We start from the raw sequence: 22,968 nt of genomic DNA, 5'->3' as shown, positions 1-22,968 counted from the left end.
ACCGGACAACGAATGGGTTAGTGTCTTTGCATCCAGTGCGTTTCTCTCAGCGACATGGATGTCGAGCTCTGGCTCGAATCCAGCCCCATGGCCTCATCTTCGTCGGGTAACTTTGCCTCTTGGCTTTTGCCGTGTCGCTGTGGATCTGTCATTTCCCAACAATCATGCTTTTGATTGCTTGGAAGATCTGTCGTCTTCAAAGGCCTGCCGCAGCTTTCTATGTAGCGGAACGCAAATTCCTCATACATGATTGGCGGACTGTCGTGACAATGCGACCGTTCCAAAGCGTCGTGCTTCGCTGACGCAAATACGTAACCACCGTCACGTCGGCGAAGCGGAAAGCTAGAGATGCTCAGGAGAGTAAAGCGCCAGCGATATAAGATAGTAAATGATCATTGAATTTGACCATAACACGTGTAAACGTTCCGGATCAGTGGTCTCTCTCAGGACGCATCGAGTATGGCCTCCAACTGGTTCCTTGAGCTTATACCGTTTTATGGATTCCCCCTTCATCCCTAGCAAGCTCTAGGAGAAGTACCATGAACAAGAAGTTCATTTGTTACGCTCTCACCTGCGTGTCTACGTGAGGATCCGACCGTTAGCCTTTGATAGACGGGCCAGCCAATTTTCACCGTAGCCATAGAACAGCAGATGTATATACGCTGCACAAGGTAGCACCTGCCTGTCAATGCCATCGCCCGCTTTTAACGCATGATAAGTCCGAGATAAAGGTGCTGGATGTGGTTTTTACATTTGTCTTTTTCGCGCCTGAAATGTTCGAAGCCCCGGTTTTTCTTTTTTTTCCTTTTTTTTTTATTTTATTTTCTCACTTCTTTTACACCACTTTCCATCAAGGCTAACCTCGCTACAATTTACCATGTGTATACAAATTCCTATTGCTACGTTTGTCCTTAGCCGCTTTGATCCCGGCCTTGTGTACACACCCTTATGTAGACCCTGCAGGAAGGCACGTCACGCCGGTTGCAAGAGCACCATCACCACTAGCTGCCTCTCAGAAAGAAGTCGTACATGTTCGACAGTCTCATGGCATGGAAGGGGGCGGTGCGCCTTCACTTAGTCCTTGGGCATGGTGTCATCTAGTGGCTATTACTCTCCTGAAGGCAAGTCTTCGAATCTGATCAGGATGGAATACAAAGGCTAAGACAGTTCCAACGCCTGAGTGCGGATTCGCTGAGCAGTGTGAGCAATTCAGTGTAGCAAAATAACAATCTATTCTACGCTACGTTTCGTCTCCATGATTCTACTCGTCTTTTTAATATTCACAGCAATTCGGTCCTTCCATAGAAGTAAAAGGGGATGTCAAGGACGAGCTTTCCGCAACATTGTTAGCAATTTTCCTCGGCAGACTTGCGTTCCTGCATTGCTTCTGATACCCTCGCCTTCTCCAGTTCCTCCCTGCACTTCAAGAACATCTCACCTGCTTCCTTCCAGTGTTGCCCTTTTGCTTCTTTGGCACAATGCCCAAAGTAGCAAAACTCCTGTGCTTCCTCCCTTTCCATCATAGCGGACCACAGGATCTTGAGAAGCGAGCCTACGCCTAGTGTGAACGGGATCAGTTGCCCCACTGACGTCAGATCCTGCACGCCCGTGATCCTATTCCACTGGATGGTAAGTTCTGTTCCGATGATAAGGACGCTGCAAACGCTTAACATCGTGTAGCCCATTGCCAGCCACCATGCGCGTGAGGGATGCACGACCTTCTCTGTTGACAGGATGATGCGTGAGGCAAGCAAAAGGTCTTTGCTACTCACGTTTGCGAGGCATGGATCACGCACAGCCAGCCTCATGATTGTTGGATATGACATCGAGCACGCGAATTGAAGATTCGCGGAGTGTGTTGTGATTGCAAGGAGCTTTCTTGGGTTGAATGGATGTGTGGTCTGCGTAACGAGGTATTGGCAGAGCTTGAAGATCCAGATTGGACCGAATAACCAGGTACGCAAGACGTAGTAGCCCCAGACCCGCGGTTTTGGTTTGGGGCAGGTGGTCGTTGCCTTAAGCAGATCGTAGGCGACATTGATATCTTCGAAGCGAGGCTCGTACAGCATGTATTCTGGTGGCGGTACGGACGGGTCCTCAAAATCTTTGCCAGACATAGTACGCCATAGACGGCGCGTTAACAGGCCCGTTCCTGTCCGCGTTAGCTTTCGATAAGGTGGTGGATTTTCGGGGTCGTGCTGGGAGACCGGCGAGGGCTCTGCTTTCTGGGAGGCGTCCTTTATGGATCCAGGATATGATATACTATCTGACTCCGCAGATATTATGACTCTACACTCTTTGGCGGCTGTGTTGTCTTCTTCGGTTTTCTCAAGTGTCTTGTCTGCACTCAATCTGGCCAACGATTGCAGCCACTGTGATGCAAGCGATCTAAGTCTTTCAGCAGTAATGAACATGTCCAGACTCCGCTGTTGTAACGTGCTGAAACAAAGGCGTGCCAGAGCACAGGACAAAATCGTAATGGACAGAGCATTTAGTATTTTGGCTGCGATGCTGATCCACTGATCCGGACCGAACAAGGGAGTATTTCCTACGTAAGGAAAGAAGATGACGGTACCCCACGGGCCATTTGAGGGCTTCATCTTCCATACTCCGAACCACCAGTACCATGTATCAAAGCCATTGAAAGCTAGCCAGATGACCAAGACAGAGATCCGTTTCCGGAACTCAACTTCCCAACGCAGTAAATATGGGGGTTCTCTGTCCCACAGACCGAGAAAAAAGGTATGATACGCAATGGTAGTGAGCATGAAAGGCTCCACGGCGTGCGTCTGCGACGGCGTTCTGCACAGCTGACAGAGGCCTACGAACAAGGCAACAAGGAACACTATTGTCAAGGTGTGCAAATAAGGTGCTTCATGACGTGCATAGAAGTTGGCGACCCAGCTGAGGAATAGGTTAGCGTATGGTCTCCTTTGCCCACGTCTTTCTCGCCAAAGTGCTCGTTGCGTACATTGAAATGGCCTGAGTATAGTAGCCAACTCGGATACCTGACTGCGCGTTAGCACTGCGCTCGAAGAAAAGATAGTCCAAGTGAGCAGTCCAATGTATTTCTGGCATGTGTGCGATGCCGCTGGGTAATATACCAATGCCGTAGATATTGTCGTTCCCTGGGAAACCAGGTTTTGAATCATCCCATTTCTGCACCATGATTGAGCTTTCACATCGTATGTTGGTACTTATAGGCGGACTGTATCACTGGTCAAGAACGAAGACTGGAGTAACAATAGTTTCTTCAGCCGGAGCCACACGCACAACATGCCTCTGCTGAGGGGAATACGTCTTTTAAGAGCGTCACGTTCACAAGCGTCGCACAGATCAAACTTCCAAGTGCCATTTACGCCTTGCAAGAAGGCGGTGCCCCATCCTCGTGTTGGTTCTGGCCAATTAGACATGCGCTTGGCTTTATGGTGGGGGATGTGAAATACGAGCGTGAAACTGTCAGGCATGAATATATTGGGCTGCAAGGCAATCATTTAATCGCCTGGCAGCCTAGGAGCCCTGCTGCCTGAAAATCCGCGTGCAGCCTTGCACGGCGTCTAGGCTGCAAGGCCAAAACTAGGGTGCAGAAGAGCCCTTCCAGAGCAGGCACGTGACTGGATGGTGCTCCATTTACGGAGGACGTGATACGTCCCGAAGGGTCGTTGCCTTGTATGCGTCGAGTAGAAGGGGCGCGTTGGTCAAGGTCGAGTTTTTCATCAGATGGTTTTCCCCGTAATGAGATGCCGCTGCGGCAAAAGAGGACGGGAAAAGAAGGGCGCTGTTGGCGCCTACGGTCGCGGACAGCGGCCTGGGGATGTTCTTCCAAGTTCCGTAACTCTCCGAGCGTCTTGTGGAAGACAACGATCCGCGCATCCGCTGCAAAACGACGCAAACTCTCCTGCACGATCTAAAAAAGTTTCCTTAAGCTACCCTGGCAATTGATCACTTGTCTCTGACTATTTCTTTCCCCATCTCGCTGCACTCCAATTGCGCTGAACTCATCAATTGGACCGTACTGATACTAAGAAACAGAGGCTGCGACATGATTCGCTCAGTAGCTCCACGGCTTCGTCATAACGCTGCCCTCCCTCGGTCCGTAGCATCATGTGCAAGACCTGCTGCTGCTAATGCCTGTTTCTCGACCGTGGCTCGGCTTGTTCCTTCAACTCAATCTTCACAAGCCATCGCACCACGAACAGCTTTCTTCTCGACCTCAATTGCTTCAGCACGACGCACTTTCGCAACCACCACCACAAGAATGGCTGCTGGCAAGAGAATAGAGAGCGATGCCTTTGGCGAGATCGAGGTACCGGCGGACAAGTACTGGGGTGCCCAGACACAACGGTCACTGGGTAACTTCGACATCAACCAGCCCCAGGACCGCATGCCACCTCCAATTGTGCGCGCCTTCGGTATTCTCAAGGGTGCCGCTGCCACTGTGAACATGCGATATGGCCTCCAGCCTGAACTGGGCAAAGCCATTCAGCAGGCTGCTGCTGAGGTCGCAGATCTCAAGCTTTTGGACCACTTCCCACTGGTCGTCTGGCAGACCGGTTCCGGCACTCAGTCGAACATGAACGCGAACGAAGTCATTTCGAACAGAGCAATTGAGATCCTGGGCGGCAAGATGGGAAGCAAGAAGCCTGTGCACCCCAATGACCATGTGAATATGTCTGCCTCCTCGAACGACACATTTCCGACGGTAATGCACATAGCCGCTGTTTTGGATCTAGAGGAGAGTTTGCTTCCTGCACTGAGGAGTCTGCGTGACGCCATGGACAAGAAGGCAAAGAGCTTCGATTCCATCATCAAGATCGGCCGTACTCATCTTCAGGATGCCACGCCTCTTACGCTTGGCCAGGAGTTCTCCGGCTACGTCCAGCAGCTTGAGAACGGCATTGCACGTGTCGAATCCTCGCTTCCCAGGCTCAGGATGCTTGCTCAGGGTGGAACAGCCGTCGGTACAGGCATCAACACTTTCAAGGGTTTCGCTGAGGGTATTGCGGAAGAGGTCAGCAAGATGACGGGCCACAAATTCATCACGGCACCCAACAAGTTCGAGGCCCTCGCTGCACACGACGCCATCGTCGAAGCCCACGGCGCTCTCAACACTCTTGCCGCCTCCCTCTTCAAGATTGCACAAGACATTCGATTCCTCGGCTCCGGTCCCCGCTGCGGTCTTGGCGAGCTTAAGCTTCCAGAAAACGAGCCTGGTTCGTCTATCATGCCAGGCAAGGTCAACCCAACACAATGCGAAAGTTTGACTATGATCTGCGCGCAAGTGTTTGGCAACAATGCGGCGACTACGTTTGCGGGCTCGCAGGGCAACTTTGAATTGAATGTATTCAAGCCGGTTATGATTAGGAATTTGCTGCATAGCTCGAGGCTGCTTGCTGATGGAATGAGGAGCTTCGAGAAGCACCTCGTCGAAGGCCTGGAAGCGGACGAGGAGCGCATCAGCAAGATAATGAAGGAATCGTAAGTTCTTTCTTTTGTGATGCTCGTGTTCTACGACGATCAAGGCTAACGATTTGTTTTCAATATAGACTCATGCTCGTAACGTGCCTCAACCCAATCATCGGTTACGATATGGCCTCCAAGGTCGCCAAGAACGCGCATAAGAAGGGTCTTACGCTCAAGCAGAGCGCTATGGAACTCAAAGCCCTGAGCGAGGCCGATTTCGACAAGTACGTGAGGCCTGAACTTATGATTAGCCCCAAGGAATACAAACTATAAATATTGGGATTTGGATGAAGTTGTGGCTCTTGTCTGTATTCTAGGATGCAAATTGGCTAGACTGAAAATAGGCGAGGGAATTGTAGAGCCGCGAAGAGATGCTGCAGGTTATGGCAACGGCGTGGTAGATTGTATAAACAGCGTATACCAAAGATTGTGTACGTGGAATTTTGGATAAGCATAGCGTCTAGATCTTGAAAACTATTTTATCTGCGATTCCCCTGCTTCTAGCGTTTCCATTGTCTTTGTAGCTGGGAATACTTTATGTCAAGTGAATGAACTTGTGGCTTGACTGCAATTGAAATGGCCCACCCCATCAAGCGTACTGTCAAAACAGCTTCATTCCGAACTCGGGTAACGGAAGATCACCTTTGCATAAGCTGCTGCCAGTTGACCCACCTTAAGGCACGGACCGAACGTCCAGGGAAATGCTGCAATACATACTCAGTTCACAGTTTGTGCGATTTAGCTGGAGTCTCCGTCCCTATGGTCCGACCTATTTGTGATCCTATTTCTCGCATCGAAGTTCCGCAAAGCAAGTTGTCACTTTGGACTGCACTTCATCCCCAAGCTCGAGGACGTTCCACAAGTCTTCGCTAAGCTGAGATGTTCTATCCCTTAGATTGCATTGAATCGAACGGCGCCTAGCGAAGTGCAATAAAAAGCGAACCATGAAAAACAAATTCAACCTTTTGTCGTTGTCCTTTTCTTTGCATGAAATCTCTCACGTGCCTCCGGGTCGTGGAAAAAGGTAGAAATTCAGATATATGATCAATTTGAGCTCGCGCAAAGATGGACAGTAATTTTCCATGTTTAAACCCTGGGCTGAAGAATTTCCCTCGAGCTATCGTGACCACTTTTTCTTAATAATCCACTTGCCTAATTGACGATCTAATACGCGAAAACAGAAAGTACATGGAAATTCATGATAAATCAATCTTCGCGGATGTGAGATCAATAACGGGGGACAGAGTGCAACGTGCTGATAAAGAGGGCAAGACTAACTTAGAAATTACGGAGGCATAGCCTATTGCCGATTGATACATGCTGAGACGAGGCTGAGATCACGTGCGCGGCTTCTTTTCGCACGTGGAACGCTCAGGCGCTGATTGGTAGGTCACTGCCTTAAGTCGCCAAACGCGTTCGCTCAAGGTGGAGACGCGACTTTGGAGGGGGATTGACACATTTTCGATCGTGAACAAAAGACCCGAGTCGCATTTCCTTTGCGAACGCTCTCGCCATATATTCTCGTTTTGTCTCGCGTCGCGAGAAAAAGGTGTCAAAGTCATGTCGCGACGCCGAAACCTCGAGGAAGAGGAAGATGAATTGTCGGACTTATCGTCGACGGCAAGCTCACAGGGCAGCAAACGAAGAAGGCTGAACGGCGATGTTGAAGATGAAGAGTCAGAAGGTGAATTGCTCCCGGATAGCTTTCGCCGGTCACCAAGAAAACATCGGCATGGAGCCGCCATAGCAGGCGCAGAGAAGCATCAGGCGGGCTCACTCGTGCGCATTGCGGTCAAAAACTTCGTCACATACACAAGGGCAACGTTCAACTGCGGACCCAGTCTCAATATGATTATCGGTCCTAACGGCACAGGAAAATCCACACTGGTGTGCGCTATATGTCTAGGTCTAGGCTACAAACCGTCGGTGTTAGGAAGAGCGAAGAATATTGGCGAATTCGTGAAGCATGGTAGCAAGGAAGCCAGAATCGAGGTAGAGCTTGCTGCAAAGCCTGGGCAGAGGGAAAATACGGTGATACAACATACGATCACACGAGAGGGAAATAAGTCGGCCTACAAAATCAACGGGAAGGTGGCAAGCCACAAGGAAGTCATGGCGTGCGTAAAGTCATTCAACATCCAGATCGACAATTTGTGCCAATTTTTGCCACAAGATCGAGTTGTCGAGTTTGCGCAAATGACACCTGTGGGCTTGCTAGAGTCGACGCAAAAGGCCGCCGCCAGGGAAGAGATGGAAGCGTGGCACGTGAAGCTCAAGATCTTGGGACAGAAGCGTATAGAAATGCAGGCGAAGCGTGAGGAGGATTTGAAACAGCTTGATGCTCTGGAGAAAAGGCATGCGCAACAACAAGTAGAGGTAGATCGCATGAGGGAACGACAGACGCTGCTCACAAGGCTGCAAGCTTTGGAGATGACGAGGCCTGCATTACAATACGCGCAAGAGAAGAACAAGCATGATGAAATGAGACGGACCAAGAGACAGTATGAGGCGGAGCTTAGAGATCTCACCCAGCAGGTGGCTCCTGCTCTACAGGAAACAGAACAGAAGGAGATTTACGTACGACAGCTCAAGGAAGCAGTTGATGAAGCGGACAGAATATCGAAGCGCTTCGAGACCGAGATTGAGAAAAAGGCAAAAGACGCTGAAGACAAGGCAAACAAGATCTCCGCACTGGAGGTTGAACGCAATGCTGAAATCAACAACTACAAAAAGCGTATCCCGGAGATTCAGCGTCTTGATCGTGAAATCAAGCAAATGGAGGACCAAAGAGCTGAAGAGCCGGCTGCTGTTGATGGCGCCTCCTACAACGCACGCATCAGAGAGAAAGATCTACAGATTCGTGAGCTTGTACGAAAAGCCGAAGATATAAAGGCTCAAGAAGCGGACATAAAAGCTCGTGCAGAAGCTAAGAGCGCCGAGTTTGCAGCAATTCAGAATGAGATCAGGGACTTGCAGTCTGCTTCCGGACAGCAAACACGGAAGCTGATGCAGGCGTCTCCAGACACGCTCGAGGCCTATAAATGGCTACAGACGCACCAGGCCGAGTTCAAGGAGAAGATATATGGCCCTCCTCTTGTGGAATGCAGTGTAAGGGATCCCCGATATGCAGGGGCTCTCGAGTCGCTTTTGATGAGAGGCGACTTTCTCACATTCACGGCTACAAACAAGGACGATTGGAACAAGTTCAGGCAGATATGCCAGAACCAGCTACGTCTCAAGGATATCCATAGCAAGGTTGCACCGAAACCCTTGTCTTTCTGGGAGTCGCCCATGGCGAAGGAAGCACTAGCCGAGTACGGGCTTGACGAGTTCGCTAGCGACCTTCTCCAAGGCCCAGAGCCGGTGCTCTCAATGCTTTGCGATGCAGTGAGACTGCATAGGACTGGTGTTTCGCTACATGATTCTACAGAAGAGCAATTTGAGCGTCTCCAGAATTCGCCGATTCAGTCCTGGGTAGCGGGCAAGAACTCGTACAGGGTCAACCGACGACGCGAGTACGGTCCTAGTGCCGTGTCCACAGTTGTGTCACAAGTGAGACCCGCACAATTCTGGAATAGCTCTGGAGGCGGCGATGTAGAAGCAATCAGACAAGCGCAGCGAAAATTGAGGGATATTGAGGTGGATGCTGCAGAACTGCAGGAGGAACTTCAACCAATTAGACAGAAGCTAAATGAGTTGAAGGAACAGAGAGAGTCACTAGAGGATGAAAAGGTAGTCTCTTTTTTTTTGTTTTAAGAACTTCATGTGTGAACTCTGCTAACGGCTACTTAGCAAGCGATTACCACGGAAAAGTTGGATCGCCAGAAGGCGAGGAGTGAATGGGAAGCTTTGCCGCGTAAGATTCGTACGTGTCCAAAAGACCCAGACTCATTTATTGCACTGCAAGTACTAACAGAATGGAAAGAAACAATGGTCGAGCGTCGAGAAGAAAAACAGAGACATCAAAACGAGATTCACGACCGCCTTCGCGACATTGCTCAACGTAAACAGGGTTTGTTACTTGAGCGAGCACAACTGGCTATCGATCATACGATCGCTCTTGAACGAAGCATGCAAATTTACGAAGAGATGGCCGAACTTGAGATCCAGCTCGTCGAAGGAGAGTCTGAGTTAGGTCATCTTATCCAGAAAAGTCAGCGTGTACGAGATATGCTTGAGCAGCGAAGAGTCGAGATCCGAGATTTCGAGGCGCGTATTAAGGAGCAAACTGTGATTTGCAAAAGATTAGTCAAAGAAATACAGGACGCTCAGCGTAAAAGAGCGACATTAGAGAACGGTGAGCAACTCGAGGAGATTATGACCAGGTGGCTACAGGGCTTGGACCTGGAGACGGGGCAGCCCACGGATGATGAACGGACCAGTGTGGAGCACCTCGACGGGGAAATTGTCTCAACTCGTCAGCGCATCGAGTTGATGCACGAGGGTAATCCACGAATATTTGAGCAATTTGAACAGCGTGGCCGTGATATCGAGAAAGTTAAGGATCGCATCGCGAACTTCCAGACAGACTTGGATTCTCTGAACGCGCAGATTGATGACTTGAGACGGAAATGGGAACCTGAGCTGGATGAACTGGTGGAGAAAATCAGTGCTGCCTTCTCCCACAATTTTGAGAGGATTGGTTGTGCGGGACAAGTGAGGGTGCGAAAAGACGACCACGACTTTAGGGAATGGGCGATTCAGATTGAAGTAAAGTTCCGGTACGTATCTATTCTCCTTGGTTTCGGTCTGCAACTGGCTGACAGCATGAGCAGCGAGAATGAAGAGCTAGCCGTCCTCGACTCACATCGCCAATCCGGTGGAGAACGAGCAGTCTCGACAATCTTCTATCTCATGGCTCTTCAATCGATGGCTCGCTCGCCCTTCCGCGTCGTCGACGAGATCAACCAGGGTATGGACCCGCGCAATGAACGAATGGTTCACGAACGCATGGTGGACATTGCATGCTCTGAGAACACGTCACAATATTTCCTCGTCACCCCCAAGCTACTCAACGGCCTGAAGTATCACCCTCGAATGGTTGTGCACGTCATTTACAGCGGTGAAGAGATGCCAGAGGCAGGGAGCGAAGGTAGCATGCTGGATTTAAGTGTTCTTGCTCAGAGAGCAAGAGAATTGGGTAGGGTGCATTAAAGAGGTCGCATCGTTTTGAAGAAGTCGAGTTGTCTTCGTGATAATCGACTACGTATCATAATAATATACACATGCTGATGAACAGCTGAAGGCCGCACCCACATAGTTGGAGTCGGACCATCGAGTCCTTTCGCCAGATCTTTCAGATTTGCGTCATCTTTCTTTTGCTATTCGCACTTTTTCACTTCCATGACCATGTCTCCCTATCCAGACAAAATAGTTTGTAGATGTGGATATTTTTCGCCACATTCAGAATCTGGACGCTGGGTTTACCTCTCGTCGCAGCAGCAGAACGCAAACTCTTCAGTCTCGCGCCTCGTAGGGCTCCGCTGCCTCTCCGTCCTCTGCAGCAGAGGCAACGGCGAGAATGCGCAGATGAACGACGATTCGTTCGGATTATCTATCCTCATCAACAACGAAGGGAATGCCACATCAGGTCGTAACGATAGCAAGGCCTCCAAGTGGCTTCGCTGCGATAGTGCTTCAGCTGTTGTCAGCCTATTTTTGCATGAATGAATGTAGGCCAGGATGCTGTATAGTCGTAAATGCAGTTAATATCCAGTTCATGCGAGTCTCAGCGAGTGTCTGCCAAGTTCCATTCAGCTTGAAGCTCTTCTGTCAAAGAGTTCACGGGCCAACCCGTCCGTATCTGGCCCTCGTCAATCAGCTTCATGATGGCCGCTCGCTTTTGCACATCTTGGCTACGTGTGTACAGGCCTGCAGCGAAGAGACACTGTGTCGACGTGATCGTCGCAGGCTCGTCCGTGATCGTCATGGCGATTCCGCAGATGGCCTCGACAGCCTCGCTAAGCTGTTTCTCACGTCGCGTGAACTCCGTGTAACCCCCGGCGCTAGGCTCGTGGACCAACAGCAGCACTCTGGCAAAGTAGTACATCTGCATCGATGCGGCTAGGGGGGCCGGGTTGATCCAAATGGGCTGGAAGACGTCGTCTTCGTTGGTTGTACCGGGCCAGGGAAGCTGAGCGAAGTGTACTGTAAGATTTCGATGCCATTCTTCGAGTAAATTGTGGAGGGCCTGAGCGCGATGTATACGGGCGCTGAGGTTGTTGACGCTGTCGCGGGTGTCCTGTTCCGAGCTGTAATTTACGCATTGGGCCAGTAGGTATACTGATTTCGAAGCAAGATCATACTGGTTCTGTCAAAGGTTAGCTGCATGTTCAGTAAATCATTCGCAATCGAAAGCCTGGTTCTCGTGGCATCAAGACGTTCACCAAACCTCCCACAACAACATGCTATTCGTTCCGGCCTCTCACAAGCCTGGCGTTGAGCATGGGTGCGGGAGGCTGTTGCATTTCCGCCGGCGCAAATTTCATCGAATAACATACCATCTCATCATACCGCTTAACCGTTCGGTGAATAGTATACACTCGTCTTCTTTCCCGAAATGCGGCCCACACGTCTTGTCGTAACCAGGCCCACCAGCCAGCGCCTTCTAGGCCTGGCGTCTCGGCACCTATGTTGCGGCTACGCTGAATCCAGAACACCCCCTTGAGATGACGCTCCCAGCCCTTGCCATAACCGTCGATCATCTCGTACATGGAAACTATAAGTGCAGTCGCGTGCAGGTGCAAGCTTCGGTTGTATGACTCGTACTTCATGGCACCCTGCAAGTAGCGCAAGGTCTTGTAATAGTATTCTACCGCAACCTGAAAATAGCATGTTAGTAGGATCGATCAATGGAGTACAAATAGCCTGCAGCAAGCGGTAGCCGTTTCGGCATATGGAGTTTGTCGCTCAAACAATGCTAAAGCTTGGGGAGGAGAAGCCTATGTGGAGAAGGAGAAGCTTCGGAACATACGTTTCGATCCACATCTTCGGTACCTGGGGACGGCTTGATGGACATGTGACGAGCTCCCAATGCAAGAATCGATAGCATCAACCCTTCGTTGTCCAAGGCAAGATGAGGTACGAAAGTCGAGAAGTGTCTGCAAACATGTTTAGTGACCGCGCTGGCGTGGATAGACTCATCTCGCAGTTCATAGCGACCATTTTTATGTAATGAAAAATCCATTCAAAATTCATTTGCAGCGCAAAGATCGTCTTGGTCCACGAGCAGCCCACACTGGCTAGCACTCAGGTGATCGCCTGACAATGGAGATGGGCGTCCAACAAAACATAAGAGCACGCGGGACTTACTTCATTGGATCCAATAAGTCCATCCAGAGAGCGATGCGATCCACAAATCGCCGAAATATCGGGAGCTCGCGTGCCTGCAGATGATACGCAACCTGCCACGGTTCCCTCGCTAAGCTGTTTGGGACGTCCAGAGGCGTGGGCGGAAGCAAAGGCACTTCAGCAAAGGCTGGAGAAGGCTGAGACCCCGCTGGCGTATGCTGTTTAGCGGATCAGTTGTGGGGAAACACCGTCGCTTAGGCAAATGAATCGTCTCGAGGTCATGGTTGTCGACACCGGGCATGACACATAACCACGACGCGGGAAACGTGTTGTTTGATCGACTTACCGCGATATTGTGAGCTATCGACGCTTCACCCGTCGCTGCATCACCCCAGCTAAAAAGGTCCATGGAGAATTCCTTGTCATTGGCATTAGCATCGCCAGCGAGCAAGTCAAACCACCGTAACGGAGCGTCGAGTCCAAAACCAGTGGAGCTAAGCGTTGACTGTGGACTTGTGATATTGAAGACCTCAAGCGGATTCGCTTGTTCCCACGGAGGTTCAGGTAAGCTCTCTCTCTTCTCCGGTATGTCTCTGGAGATGCTGCTGGCTACTTTGGACTCAGCCTCATATCCGGACTGACGGTCATTGCTGGCCGCAATTTCTTCTCTTATTGGATCCGGCCTTGTGGATGTCGCGGGCCTTGCCTCTCTCGCCGGCCTTGCTCTCTACAAATTCCAATCAGTCTGCTGTTCGAAATCTCGCTCAATAGAATCAATGTGCAAAGAGAAATCCGCAAGAGTCATCTTAGATTTGTGTACCAAGGCGTACGCAATTGCAACGCCATACCCTACACTACCCGCAACAAAGAAAGCAAATTTCGGCAAACATGTGCCCTCCAGATTCAATCGTGATGCGCTGGGAGCCATGGTCGTCATTGTAAACGTGCGTGAATCGCCACAGTCTGGTACAGGCATTTCAACATGTGCACTTGACGTACCTGAGTCGGATCTCCATACTCGCATTCTCGAGCACTTCGCTTGCATGGACCGCATCGGGGTTTGGCTTCGTCACATTTCATATGGCGACTCCGACATGTCTTGCAGCCTGTTGTGGCTCGCAGTCCTTTGGATCGGGACTTTCGGGGCTTCTTCGCCTTGCTTGACTCAGGTGCAGCGGTAGCGGGTGGGTTACCCGACATGACAGCGGCTGTATGTGATGGCAGCATCGGTCAAGTTGAAAAGGATTCATCGTCTCGGTTCTCAAATGGCCAGAGACGAGCTCGATATAGCTCGCGGCAACCCGGGATCCATTTCTCCGCAAAAAAAGTCTGGAGAAGAAGCGATCAGACGAGCGAGGGGGATTGGCTAAAATGTGGGTCTAGATCATGCTCGTCTCGGGGCTGTCTCCAGCTAGCGCGCCAGGTCTTGGCGTTCCCAGCACATGAATTGGTCCGATGGCGTGGACAACCCGCACACTTGACCGAAGCTCGAACCACTCGAAGTGCCAGTGCTCGTGCCGTAATGCTTTGGCCTATGCAGACACGACCTGACATGTTCTCCCCGCAGACGAAGCAGAAAAATCTGGAGTGTGCCCCGGGGCGACGGATGGGTTTAGCCTAGTCGGTTTTCTTGGAGAAGAACTCTACCGGCACGAGCCTGACATGCATATAAAGTAGGCCTTTGTGATACATCTCCCGTCTTCATCGCCTGGCGAACTTTCCCTCGAGAAGTTGTCTCGAATCCAGGTGTCTCACCCTGATTCAGTTGTTGCTCATTGGCTTCACACCTTGACTCACCCCGGACATTCGCGCCCTTTGCAAACTCTATAAGCACCTTCTGCTCCCAAGCTAGACCCTCGAGTTTAGATCGGCGCATCATTCGTCATCTCAATCTCTTCGTCCCGTACGCTGGCAGGTTTTGGACTCGACAATCCTCACGCCATGGGTCAATCAGGAGCTGAAATTGAAACCAAAGACGAGCAGCAGTACATCGAGGAGCTAAGCGCCAATTCCAAGCAATTTGCGGAGGAGGAGAAGAAACTGGTCAGGAAGATTGACTTGTACCTGCTGCCGACAATATGGATCATGTATCTTCTGTCGTACATGGACCGCACCAACATTGGCAATGCCAAAATTGCCGGCATGGCCGATGAAATGCATCTGACCTCAGGCGAATATTCGATTGCTCTCATCGTCTTCTTTGTACGTCTGCGAAATAGGAAAATGTGAAAAGCGAAAAGACTGACCAGATTAGATCACATATGTCGTTTTCGAAGTTCCTTCCAATCTTATCCTAACAAGGACACGACCCAGCGTCTTCCTGCCCGTGATTATGTTCCTCTGGGGAGCAGTTACTTGCTGCATGGCTGCAGCTAAGACCTATCACCACTTGATAGTCCTCAGACTCATCGTCGGCATTCTTGAAGCTGGTTTTGCTCCCGGTATCTTGCTGATCCTCTCCTCTTGGTATAAGAAGAACGAGCAGTCGAAGCGCTTTGCGGTATACATTTCTGCCGCCGTTTTGTCTGGCGCGTTTGGTGGTCTGCTTGCTGGAGCCATCACTGGTGGACTTGATGGAGCACACGGAATTGCTGGTTGGCGATGGCTTTTCATTGTCGAAGGTGTCGCTACTTCGGTACGTTGAGCACATCTCCGCAGAAAGTCTGAAAAAGAAAACTGACAAATTCTTAGGGATGGGCCATCATTGCGAGCTTCATTCTTCTAGATTTTCCTTCCACTACGAAGAAATTCTCTGCTCGGGAACGTGCCTTGGCCATTGCTCGACTGGCAGCAGATAATGTTCAGACACGCACAGAGGACACTGCGAGTCTGACATCTATCCAGGCGCTCGTCAAGGCTCTCAGTGACTGGCGAACCTGGATCATGGTGGCCGGATACATGGTGATTGTGGGCTCCTCAACCCTCAGTTATTTCTACCCCACTCTAGTCAAGGGCCTTGGCTACACTGCACACATGGCTCAGTACATGGTGGTTCCAATCTATGCCGTGGCATTTGTTGCTGTGGCATGCACTGGCTTTTTCATGGACAAATTCCCACATATGCGCGGTCTAGTCATTGCAAGCTGGCTCACTATTGCTATGATCTGCAGCTTGGTCGTCTGTCTGGTCTACAACTTCACTGCTCGCTACGTCCTCCTCATTTTCATGGCGGCTGGTCTCTGGGCATCCAACGGTTTGGCCCTGTCATACGCTGCTTCAACGTTCGGCTCTATGCAGCAAGAAGTGCGAGCAGTAGCTCTCGCCTTGGTCAACGCACTCGGAAATCTTGCTCAAATTTACGGTGCTTACCTCTTCCCATCGTCTGACGCGCCCAAGTATCTCAAAGGCTTTGGCGTAATCACAGGGATGTGCTTCTTTGGTATCTGCGTCTACATTACGGCACATATTATGGTACGAAAGTTCCCGAATAAGCGTGCTGTTGTCGGACCTGACGGTGTCGGTGTGTGAATAATCCAAAGGCGAAGTCAGGATATTGTAAATATCAAGTCGTGTTACATGTGTAATGAATCACCTGTAGATCTATGAATTTTCACATTTCTTAGCATAAGTCTCATGATCAAATGGTCAAACATGTTTTCAACAAATTTTTGAGCTCATCCGTCATAAATTTCAGAAAAGGAAAAATTTTGATTCGCTTGTCCTCTTCCCACCTTCAAATTGTGTCGTTCAAGTACTTTCTTTTCTGTTAATTTCTATAAAGAAATCGTTCTTTTCTCTGAATACACAACATTTCGCGAATCCCAACATTTTCAAAGTCACATCACGAACCGATTCTAAAGAAAGTGCTATGGGCAGAAGAGCCAGCCGCTTTATAATAGACAGATGCGACAAGACATGTAAACGTCAATATTTACCATCCGCATAGGTACAGAACCTGTAAGAAAGTGGCACTATCTCGGCAGCAAGTATTGCTTCTGTGAATGTCTAGACAAAGTTATGCCCGTAGCATATAAACATGCAGAAATTATAGAAATCGTCTGTGAGGAGACAGAAATTTACGAAGAAACTTTGAGAAATTCTTTAGCAAGCAATAGGCCGTTGCTTGATAGATGAATTTGTTCTCGTGTCAAGATATGACAGTGGTAAAGCCGATGGTGGAAGTGTACAAGAGCTGGCCAGATATCAAGACACCTTTTCTATTCTAACATTCAGACTCGTGACCATGCTACATTGGGCGATTCAACTTGAACCATCTGTGTACTGCACTATACGCCTCTAGATACCAGAAAGACATATATCCTTAACGCCAAGAATGCATCGTGACTTTTCATTTGCTTTTCACACACCCATTACCAAGCACCAACGATACCTGCAATAGGAATGTCAATGCCGGTAGTGTAGCTTGCAGTGTCGCTTAGCAGATAGACATAGGCGCCTCCCAGTTCTTGTGGCATGGCCAAGCGTGGCATGCCCCCGTAGTATTGCATCTTGAGGTTCCAGTCCGGTGACTTTTCGACGTAATATGTCATGGCTGTACGAACAAAGCCTGGTGAGATGGAGTTCACTCTGATACCATGTTTGGCCCATTCCATGGCTTAGGCACTTAGGTTAGCGAACGAGCACAGCATTATTGACTTTCATCCTTTCGACTTACCGAGTGTGTGTGTCATATTTCTGATCGCTCCCTTTGTTCCTCCATATGGAGCACTTGGCGCGGCCCGGTTAGGGCGATAGCTGGTCATGCTGGCCGTGAAAACGATACTGCCTTTGATCCCGAGCTTGATAAATTTTCTCGCTGCGATTTGAGCGCACGAGAAAGCACCGAAGACGTTGAGGTTGAAAAGCTTCAGAACCTCCTCTCTCGTAAAGTCAAGAGCAGGCTGATGCTTGGTCATGCCAGCGTTGGCAACCATGCCGTCTAGTCGTCCCTCCGTCTCGATGATCTTGTCAAGGGCAGCCTCGATGGATTCCTCATTCGTGACGTCCGTACGAACGTACTTGAGATTCGGGTGCTTTTTGCACATGGCAGTGAAGTCCTCTCCGGGCTCCATGAGGTCCAATGAATACACAACCCGTGCTGAATTCTCAAGGCAGACCTGCGCAATGCCAAGACCAATTCCCCGATTTGCGCCCGTGATTGCAATGACCTTTTCCTTCAGCGTAATCTGCCATGACTGATCTGGCGATGGCTCTGTGCTCAGATATGGAGCGTCGACTCCAGAGCCCAGAACAGGTGGTGCTGGCCCATTAGCTGGCTGGGCTGTGTGAACTCCGTTGGAGACTCCGTTGGAGACCCCGTTGCTTACTCCGTTGGTAGACATTGTATTGGCAATGACGTATAATGGTGCGTATCAGACAGACGGGTAAAAAACTCTGAAGAGAACAGAATCAATTTGGACCAATTTTGCGATAAAAGATGTACCTCATTGTGCGTCCGGCTGGTCATCATATATACGTCCTCCCACGATCATGTGAGCAGCATGTGCTCCGCTAGCAAAAGCAATTCATCACCGAGCGATACCGAGAACGACATCCGGGCTACAGGCTCCAGAACGTTCAGATGTGGGCGCGACCGCGTCGTGGCACTGCGAGGCAACTGATATCCCCACGGAGAGGCGACGGGTGTTATTGGTTGATAGGCGGAGTTGACCTTACTAAGCCATGCTCGAGACGGGGTACTTGGACCCTTCGCGACTGATTCCTTGGATCCTAGTCATCGCCTTCGACAAGTTCTGTCTTCGTTTCGACGCGCTGAACGAGACCAAAAAGCTGGCCTTTATTCGAAAACCTTTACCCGTAGGAACTAGAAGAAAAATGCTCGAAACGTGTCTGTGCCCACAGGCTGTTCCCTTTTCTAATGACGAACCATCTCGTCGTAGTGGAGGCGGATTACCGCTTTGGGTAATGCGACCACGAGACTGTCCATATTGCGGCAACCGCATGTTCGGCGGCATCGGGAAGTACAATCATGGTAGGAATAGTTCCAAATTGACCATTCCCGGTGGCCAGGAACCTCCGGGGCGGGGAATGTGTTGCACTTATTAGGCCAGCCTGTACCTTCGTCGCATTTCTCTTCCCTTATATCACTCGTTCTTTGGCTGTGTTTTCGTAGTTTCCGCTGCCTTTCAACACAGTCTCATCATGTCCCGCAAACACTTTTTCAAAGAAACGACTGGTGTCGTAGTACAAGGCCTTCGGTCTCTCGTCTCCAGAAATAATCACCTTGCCTTGGATGAAGCAAATAAAGTTGTATACTCGACCACACATTCTCCGTCGAAGATCGCAATCGTCTCTGGAGGTGGTGCAGGCCATGAGCCAGCATGGTCTGGTTATGTTGGTGACGGCATGCTCAGTGCCGCTGTCAGCGGAGAAGTGTTTGCTAGCCCTTCCACCAAACAGATCATGGCAGGCGTGAGACACGTTCCCAGCGATGTTGGGTTGATCCTTTGCATTACGAATTACACTGGAGATAATCTACACTTCGGTTTGGCGAGGGAGAAAGCAGCTGCCAACGGTCAAAATGTCGCTGTCATCAGTCTAGCTGAAGATGTTGCCTTGGGAAGAAAGAAGTCCGAAGGCTTGGGAAGACGAGGACTGGCCGGGAATATGTATGGTGAGTTCGAAACATTGCTTTGGGTGAGTCGTGGGCCTCAGTTGACAAAGACAAGTCCTAAAGCTTGTGGGAGCTGCAGCTGAAGAGGGCTGGTCTTTCGAGCGTTGCGTGGAAATTGGAACCCAAATCAATGCAAATCTGGTGACCGTGGGAACAAGCCTAGACCATTGTCACATACCTGGTCGAGCCCATCACGAGCAAGTTGCGGACGATGCATGCGTTCTGGGGATGGGTATTCACAACGAGCCTGGCTTGCTCACGATTTCGCCAATGCCGTCACCCGAAGAGATCGTAGGAAAGATGCTGTCATTCCTTCTAGATCCAAATGACAGTGAGAGAGCGTTTGTGGAGTTCAGAGAGGGCGACGAGGTATCTTTGCTGATCAACAACTTTGGCGGCTTGTCTGTCTTTGAACTCGAGGCTCTAGCCGATGTTACCCTCCAGTTGCTCGAAAAGGATTGGAAGATCAAGCCTGTGCGCAATTTCGTCTCCGTCTTTGAGACGTCTCTCAACGGACCTGGCTTTTCGATAAGCCTCGCAAACATCAGCGGAGTTGCACGGTCTATCAACTCTACATCAGAGGAGGTTTTGAGGCTGTTGGATGCCCCAACCACTGCTCCCGCCTGGCCAAAGAATGGCTATGCCACAAAGGCACCTACTAACGGTATTTATACCAACGGCAAAATGGAAGAACTCACCAAGCCTTCGCCATCAGAGGCTGACATCGGCCCTCAAGTTAATCCTGAATCGCTAGAAAAAGTCTTGCGGAAGGCTTGTAACGCGGCTATTGCTGCTGAGCCTGAGATTACCAAATACGACATTCAGATGGGGGATGGAGACTGCGGCGAAGCCGTCGCTGGTGCCTGCACAGCCATTTTAGCCCAGCTCGATGCGAAGGCGATAACGAGCACTTCCTTCCTCGAGCAGATGGATATAATCGTCGACACGGTAGAAGACATTGGCGGATCCCTGTTTGCAATTATCGCTATCCTGCTCACAGCATTCACAAATAGTATCCGCCAACAGAAGAGCAGCGGAACCCTTACGATCGAGACAGTCTCCAAGGCCGTCGGTCCCGCTATCGAGGGCCTCATGAAGTATACCAGTGCTCGCGTAGGCGGCCGTACTGTCATGGATACATTCATTCCGTTCTGCGAGACGTTGCAGAACACAAGCGATCTGGAAGCCGCTGTGCAGGCTGCCGAGGAGGGTGCAAGAAGCACGGCGGGGATGAAGGCGAAGTTCGGAAGGGCCACATATGTAGGCGACAAGGCGGAGGAGCTGCGTGAAAACCCTCCAGATCCTGGGGCGTACGCACTCTCCGTATTCTTGAGGGCATTGGCGGATGGGGTTGCCAATCTGTAAACATGTGACACGTTGAACTGGTTATGATCATGACATTGGTGTTATGGGTAAATGTGAACTCATCTGTATTCGGGAGACCATTACTCCTGTCACTAGTAATTTCGAGTAGATATCGAGATGCTGATGATGTAGGGGTAACGATACATGGCCCTGTACCTTCCACGACGCCTGTGAGAATGCAAATCCATCCGACGTGCAACGTCGCCCTGACCCTTCTGCGTTGTAATGGTATAGTATACGCTGACTTTCGATAAACATTGCAGTCCGCACCCAACGCCTAAAGTCCCTCGCTCATTATATGCTAAACTCGTCCTTCCTTGCACTGACAGTCATATGTGCACCAGGGAGCTCACGGACTCCCAGTGCTGCTGTCTTCTCCTTTGATCTTGGCCTTCTTTGCCAAGGGTATATCATCAGCCGTATCTTCTCTATCTCGCTTCCTGCTTGGCGTGCCATCGCCCTTCCCGTTTTCGGTCGGGTTGCTCGTTGCGCCCTTCGAGAGTTTTTTGCCGTCTTTTGCGTTGGCATTTACCTTGATGATCAGCTTCTCTTTGAGTTTCTCCTTTTTGTCCTTTTTGAAAGACAATTCCTTCTTGCTCTTTTTCTTCGGTGGACCCGTGTCGTCATCGTCGTCGTCTTGATCTCGGCGTCCTTGGGAAGAAGGAGTAGGAGTGCCCATCCGGCTGCCTTGTACGCTGCCACTCGCGCTTCCATTCATACCTGAGAGACGAGCAGCCGCTGTATTTCGAGCTGCTCGACCACCGATGCCTAGACATTTTTCTAGATGCTGCGCAAACTTCGTGATAAGCAAGCTACGTTTGCACAGCGGACACGTGTGCCATGGCACATAACTTGCAGGCTTGCCACCAGAAAGCATGCGTTTTACAAATTGCTCACCCGTTATTCCACCGTCTTCATTTGTGTCTTGGCTGCCCGGAGTGTTATCCCTCTCCGCCTTCTCTTGCTTCTTGATGAGCTCTCTTTCCCTCTTGGTTTTATTCGTCTGATCTATTGGGAAAGGATTTCCATATATGTCATGACCTGGCTTTTGAATGAAGGGATGCAGGTTGCAGTACTGCACGTTTGGGTCGTCTGGGAGGCGTGCTCCCGCTCCTGTTACAGGAAAGAGGAGCCGGGGGAGCTTGCAGTGTGGGCAATATATATCTTTCACCTGTTTCAATGTGTTGCCTTTTAAGTACACCTTTCCATTTTCGTAGTGGCCTCCAGGCACGGGAATGCTTATTTGTGGCGCTGTAGAAGGTGGGCCGCCAGCTTTCGAAGGCGTAGAATTCGAAGTTGTAGGTGTGGGAGGCGCTCCGCTTGCTTGTGAGGCGATTCGCTCAGCTTGGACCGCAACAGATGTCATGCGAAGCTGTTTCTCGGTGCGATGTACCTCCAAAACAATATCGTGTATTATGTTGTAGAGGCAGTCCTCTATGATCGAAGGTATCTGTGCAGGTAAGATTAGTCGCTGCCACGGACGTAGTCGTTGAGGCGACGTACAACTTCAGACAGCTGTGCATCTGAGATTACGGGCTTCTCACTGCCGTTTGATTCCGCCATCGTAGCCAGATCAGTGTATGGAAATATGTTCAGATTAGCGGGCTGCAATTCCAAGCGGTCGTAGTTGTAGGTTCCTGTGGCCGCTTAACAAGAAAGTTCATTCATTAATTCTGTGCACAATCGGACGGTATTAAAGGAGTAATGAGCGAGCGAAGATGGCTGCCGATGCGGACGTTTGCAATGGGCCGATGATTAGTCGACTTCGGTTTGCGGCTCTGGGCAGCTTTCGATGAAGCCGATGCTGCGCAATCTCCACGTCCGTCCAAGATTTTCCCAAGCTTTTCTCGTCTCTAGCAGAGTGCACTTGGCCAACTCATACCTTGTGTGTCCGACACTGCGAGGGCAAATATGAGCGCGATCGTGGCGACGTTCGGCGAGGGCGCCGGACCTGACGTACCCTCCTTGCTGAAGCGGGACCCGCTGGCAGGTGACGCCTCACAGTCTCTGCGGCCGCTCCTCGAATAGAGCGCAACTCTGGCTTCACTCCGGGCGACGGGTTTGCCTGTATTGCTAATATCTCGGTCTTGGAGAATCAATCGCGAAGGAGGCTGAATGGACCCACCCGGCACAGATTGGGGATTAGTCCCGCAGGCGATTTCCAGGGTCCAGCGTGTGTCGAGAGTGTGTCACAGTCGCGTGCGAACTCACCAGCGCGGCGTGTATGACTTTGCATTCATGTCGTGTGTCTAGATAGATTGCTAAGTTTATCCAAG

General features: G+C 50.4%; 8 protein-coding genes across 11 annotated transcripts; 4 read left to right on the top strand and 4 right to left on the bottom strand.

The window, feature by feature from the left end:
* Nucleotides 1-1,230: 1,230 nt before the first annotated feature.
* PV09_00061 lies at nucleotides 1,231-3,428 on the bottom strand. Of its 3 annotated transcripts, XM_016352731.1 has the most exons (3): nucleotides 3,105-3,428; nucleotides 2,972-3,008; nucleotides 1,231-2,904 (listed from the first exon to the last, which is right to left on the bottom strand). In XM_016352731.1, the coding sequence occupies exons 1-3, from the start codon at nucleotides 3,166-3,168 to the stop codon at nucleotides 1,347-1,349; spliced, it is 1,659 nt and encodes a 552-aa protein (XP_016218988.1). In that variant the 5' UTR covers nucleotides 3,169-3,428; the 3' UTR covers nucleotides 1,231-1,346. The 3 variants fall into 3 exon arrangements, with proteins under 3 accessions (XP_016218988.1, XP_016218986.1, XP_016218987.1); XM_016352729.1 differs by having other exon boundaries at nucleotides 2,972-3,428; XM_016352730.1 differs by having other exon boundaries at nucleotides 1,231-3,008.
* A 430-nt stretch (nucleotides 3,429-3,858) lies between these two features.
* PV09_00060 (fumarate hydratase, mitochondrial) lies at nucleotides 3,859-5,960 on the top strand. The gene is made up of 2 exons (XM_016352728.1): nucleotides 3,859-5,478; nucleotides 5,547-5,960. The coding sequence occupies exons 1-2, from the start codon at nucleotides 4,043-4,045 to the stop codon at nucleotides 5,734-5,736; spliced, it is 1,626 nt and encodes a 541-aa protein (XP_016218985.1). The 5' UTR covers nucleotides 3,859-4,042; the 3' UTR covers nucleotides 5,737-5,960.
* Nucleotides 5,961-6,932: 972 nt separating this feature from the next.
* Nucleotides 6,933-10,715, top strand: PV09_00059 (uncharacterized protein). Its single transcript, XM_016352727.1, has 4 exons — nucleotides 6,933-9,195; nucleotides 9,256-9,328; nucleotides 9,389-10,184; nucleotides 10,239-10,715. The coding sequence occupies exons 1-4, from the start codon at nucleotides 7,024-7,026 to the stop codon at nucleotides 10,615-10,617; spliced, it is 3,420 nt and encodes a 1,139-aa protein (XP_016218984.1). The 5' UTR covers nucleotides 6,933-7,023; the 3' UTR covers nucleotides 10,618-10,715.
* PV09_00058 (uncharacterized protein) lies at nucleotides 10,648-14,069 on the bottom strand. The gene is made up of 6 exons (XM_016352726.1): nucleotides 13,753-14,069; nucleotides 13,100-13,480; nucleotides 12,775-12,971; nucleotides 12,437-12,563; nucleotides 11,964-12,284; nucleotides 10,648-11,773 (listed from the first exon to the last, which is right to left on the bottom strand). Exons 1-6 carry the CDS (start codon nucleotides 13,978-13,980, stop codon nucleotides 11,192-11,194), a joined length of 1,836 nt encoding a protein of 611 aa, XP_016218983.1. The 5' UTR covers nucleotides 13,981-14,069; the 3' UTR covers nucleotides 10,648-11,191.
* Nucleotides 14,070-14,239: 170 nt separating this feature from the next.
* PV09_00057 (uncharacterized protein) lies at nucleotides 14,240-16,355 on the top strand. Its single transcript, XM_016352725.1, has 3 exons — nucleotides 14,240-14,955; nucleotides 15,008-15,388; nucleotides 15,445-16,355. Exons 1-3 carry the CDS (start codon nucleotides 14,695-14,697, stop codon nucleotides 16,219-16,221), a joined length of 1,419 nt encoding a protein of 472 aa, XP_016218982.1. The 5' UTR covers nucleotides 14,240-14,694; the 3' UTR covers nucleotides 16,222-16,355.
* A 510-nt stretch (nucleotides 16,356-16,865) lies between these two features.
* On the bottom strand, nucleotides 16,866-18,224 carry PV09_00056 (uncharacterized protein). Its single transcript, XM_016352724.1, has 2 exons — nucleotides 17,369-18,224; nucleotides 16,866-17,308 (listed from the first exon to the last, which is right to left on the bottom strand). The coding sequence occupies exons 1-2, from the start codon at nucleotides 18,033-18,035 to the stop codon at nucleotides 17,064-17,066; spliced, it is 912 nt and encodes a 303-aa protein (XP_016218981.1). The 5' UTR covers nucleotides 18,036-18,224; the 3' UTR covers nucleotides 16,866-17,063.
* Nucleotides 18,225-18,738: 514 nt separating this feature from the next.
* On the top strand, nucleotides 18,739-20,834 carry PV09_00055 (dihydroxyacetone kinase). The gene is made up of 2 exons (XM_016352723.1): nucleotides 18,739-19,327; nucleotides 19,383-20,834. Exons 1-2 carry the CDS (start codon nucleotides 18,856-18,858, stop codon nucleotides 20,690-20,692), a joined length of 1,782 nt encoding a protein of 593 aa, XP_016218980.1. The 5' UTR covers nucleotides 18,739-18,855; the 3' UTR covers nucleotides 20,693-20,834.
* Nucleotides 20,740-22,810, bottom strand: PV09_00054. 2 transcript variants are annotated; one of them, XM_016352722.1, is made up of 3 exons: nucleotides 22,653-22,810; nucleotides 22,196-22,589; nucleotides 20,740-22,142 (listed from the first exon to the last, which is right to left on the bottom strand). In XM_016352722.1, exons 2-3 carry the CDS (start codon nucleotides 22,253-22,255, stop codon nucleotides 21,042-21,044), a joined length of 1,161 nt encoding a protein of 386 aa, XP_016218979.1. In that variant the 5' UTR covers nucleotides 22,256-22,589; nucleotides 22,653-22,810; the 3' UTR covers nucleotides 20,740-21,041. The 2 variants fall into 2 exon arrangements, with proteins under 2 accessions (XP_016218979.1, XP_016218978.1); XM_016352721.1 differs by having other exon boundaries at nucleotides 22,196-22,810.
* Nucleotides 22,811-22,968: the final 158 nt, after the last annotated feature.

Source organism: Verruconis gallopava, assembly GCF_000836295.1.
Source record: "Verruconis gallopava strain CBS 43764 unplaced genomic scaffold supercont1.1, whole genome shotgun sequence".
NCBI classification, from domain to species: domain Eukaryota; kingdom Fungi; phylum Ascomycota; class Dothideomycetes; order Venturiales; family Sympoventuriaceae; genus Verruconis; species Verruconis gallopava.
This window is presented reverse-complemented; position numbering and strand designations above follow the sequence as displayed.

Bases quoted from the DNA above. Each gene is read 5' to 3' on its own strand.
- PV09_00061 (XM_016352729.1), bottom strand. From the start codon at position 3,168: ATGGTGCAGAAATGGGATGATTCAAAACCTGGTTTCCCAGGGAACGAC. The intron at 2,905-2,971 runs GTACGCAACGAG...CCTATTCCTCAG, and splicing joins TATACTCAGGCCATTTCAAT to CTGGGTCGCCAACTTCTATG.
- PV09_00060 (XM_016352728.1), top strand. From the start codon at position 4,043: ATGATTCGCTCAGTAGCTCCACGGCTTCGTCATAACGCTGCCCTCCCT. The intron at 5,479-5,546 runs GTAAGTTCTTTC...TTTTCAATATAG, and splicing joins AGCAAGATAATGAAGGAATC to ACTCATGCTCGTAACGTGCC.
- PV09_00059 (XM_016352727.1), top strand. From the start codon at position 7,024: ATGTCGCGACGCCGAAACCTCGAGGAAGAGGAAGATGAATTGTCGGAC. The intron at 9,196-9,255 runs GTAGTCTCTTTT...ACGGCTACTTAG, and splicing joins AGTCACTAGAGGATGAAAAG to CAAGCGATTACCACGGAAAA. The intron at 10,185-10,238 runs GTACGTATCTAT...CAGCATGAGCAG, and splicing joins CAGATTGAAGTAAAGTTCCG to CGAGAATGAAGAGCTAGCCG.
- PV09_00058 (XM_016352726.1), bottom strand. From the start codon at position 13,980: ATGCTGCCATCACATACAGCCGCTGTCATGTCGGGTAACCCACCCGCT. The intron at 12,972-13,099 runs GTAAGTCGATCA...TCCGCTAAACAG, and splicing joins CGATAGCTCACAATATCGCG to CATACGCCAGCGGGGTCTCA. The intron at 11,774-11,963 runs GTATGTTATTCG...AACCTTTGACAG, and splicing joins TTAAGCGGTATGATGAGATG to AACCAGTATGATCTTGCTTC.
- PV09_00057 (XM_016352725.1), top strand. From the start codon at position 14,695: ATGGGTCAATCAGGAGCTGAAATTGAAACCAAAGACGAGCAGCAGTAC. The intron at 14,956-15,007 runs GTACGTCTGCGA...TGACCAGATTAG, and splicing joins TTGCTCTCATCGTCTTCTTT to ATCACATATGTCGTTTTCGA. The intron at 15,389-15,444 runs GTACGTTGAGCA...ACAAATTCTTAG, and splicing joins TCGAAGGTGTCGCTACTTCG to GGATGGGCCATCATTGCGAG.
- PV09_00056 (XM_016352724.1), bottom strand. From the start codon at position 18,035: ATGTCTACCAACGGAGTAAGCAACGGGGTCTCCAACGGAGTCTCCAAC. The intron at 17,309-17,368 runs GTAAGTCGAAAG...TAAGTGCCTAAG, and splicing joins AAATATGACACACACACTCG to CCATGGAATGGGCCAAACAT.
- PV09_00055 (XM_016352723.1), top strand. From the start codon at position 18,856: ATGTCCCGCAAACACTTTTTCAAAGAAACGACTGGTGTCGTAGTACAA. The intron at 19,328-19,382 runs GTGAGTTCGAAA...GACAAAGACAAG, and splicing joins ACTGGCCGGGAATATGTATG to TCCTAAAGCTTGTGGGAGCT.
- PV09_00054 (XM_016352721.1), bottom strand. From the start codon at position 22,255: ATGGCGGAATCAAACGGCAGTGAGAAGCCCGTAATCTCAGATGCACAG. The intron at 22,143-22,195 runs GTACGTCGCCTC...TTACCTGCACAG, and splicing joins ATGCACAGCTGTCTGAAGTT to ATACCTTCGATCATAGAGGA.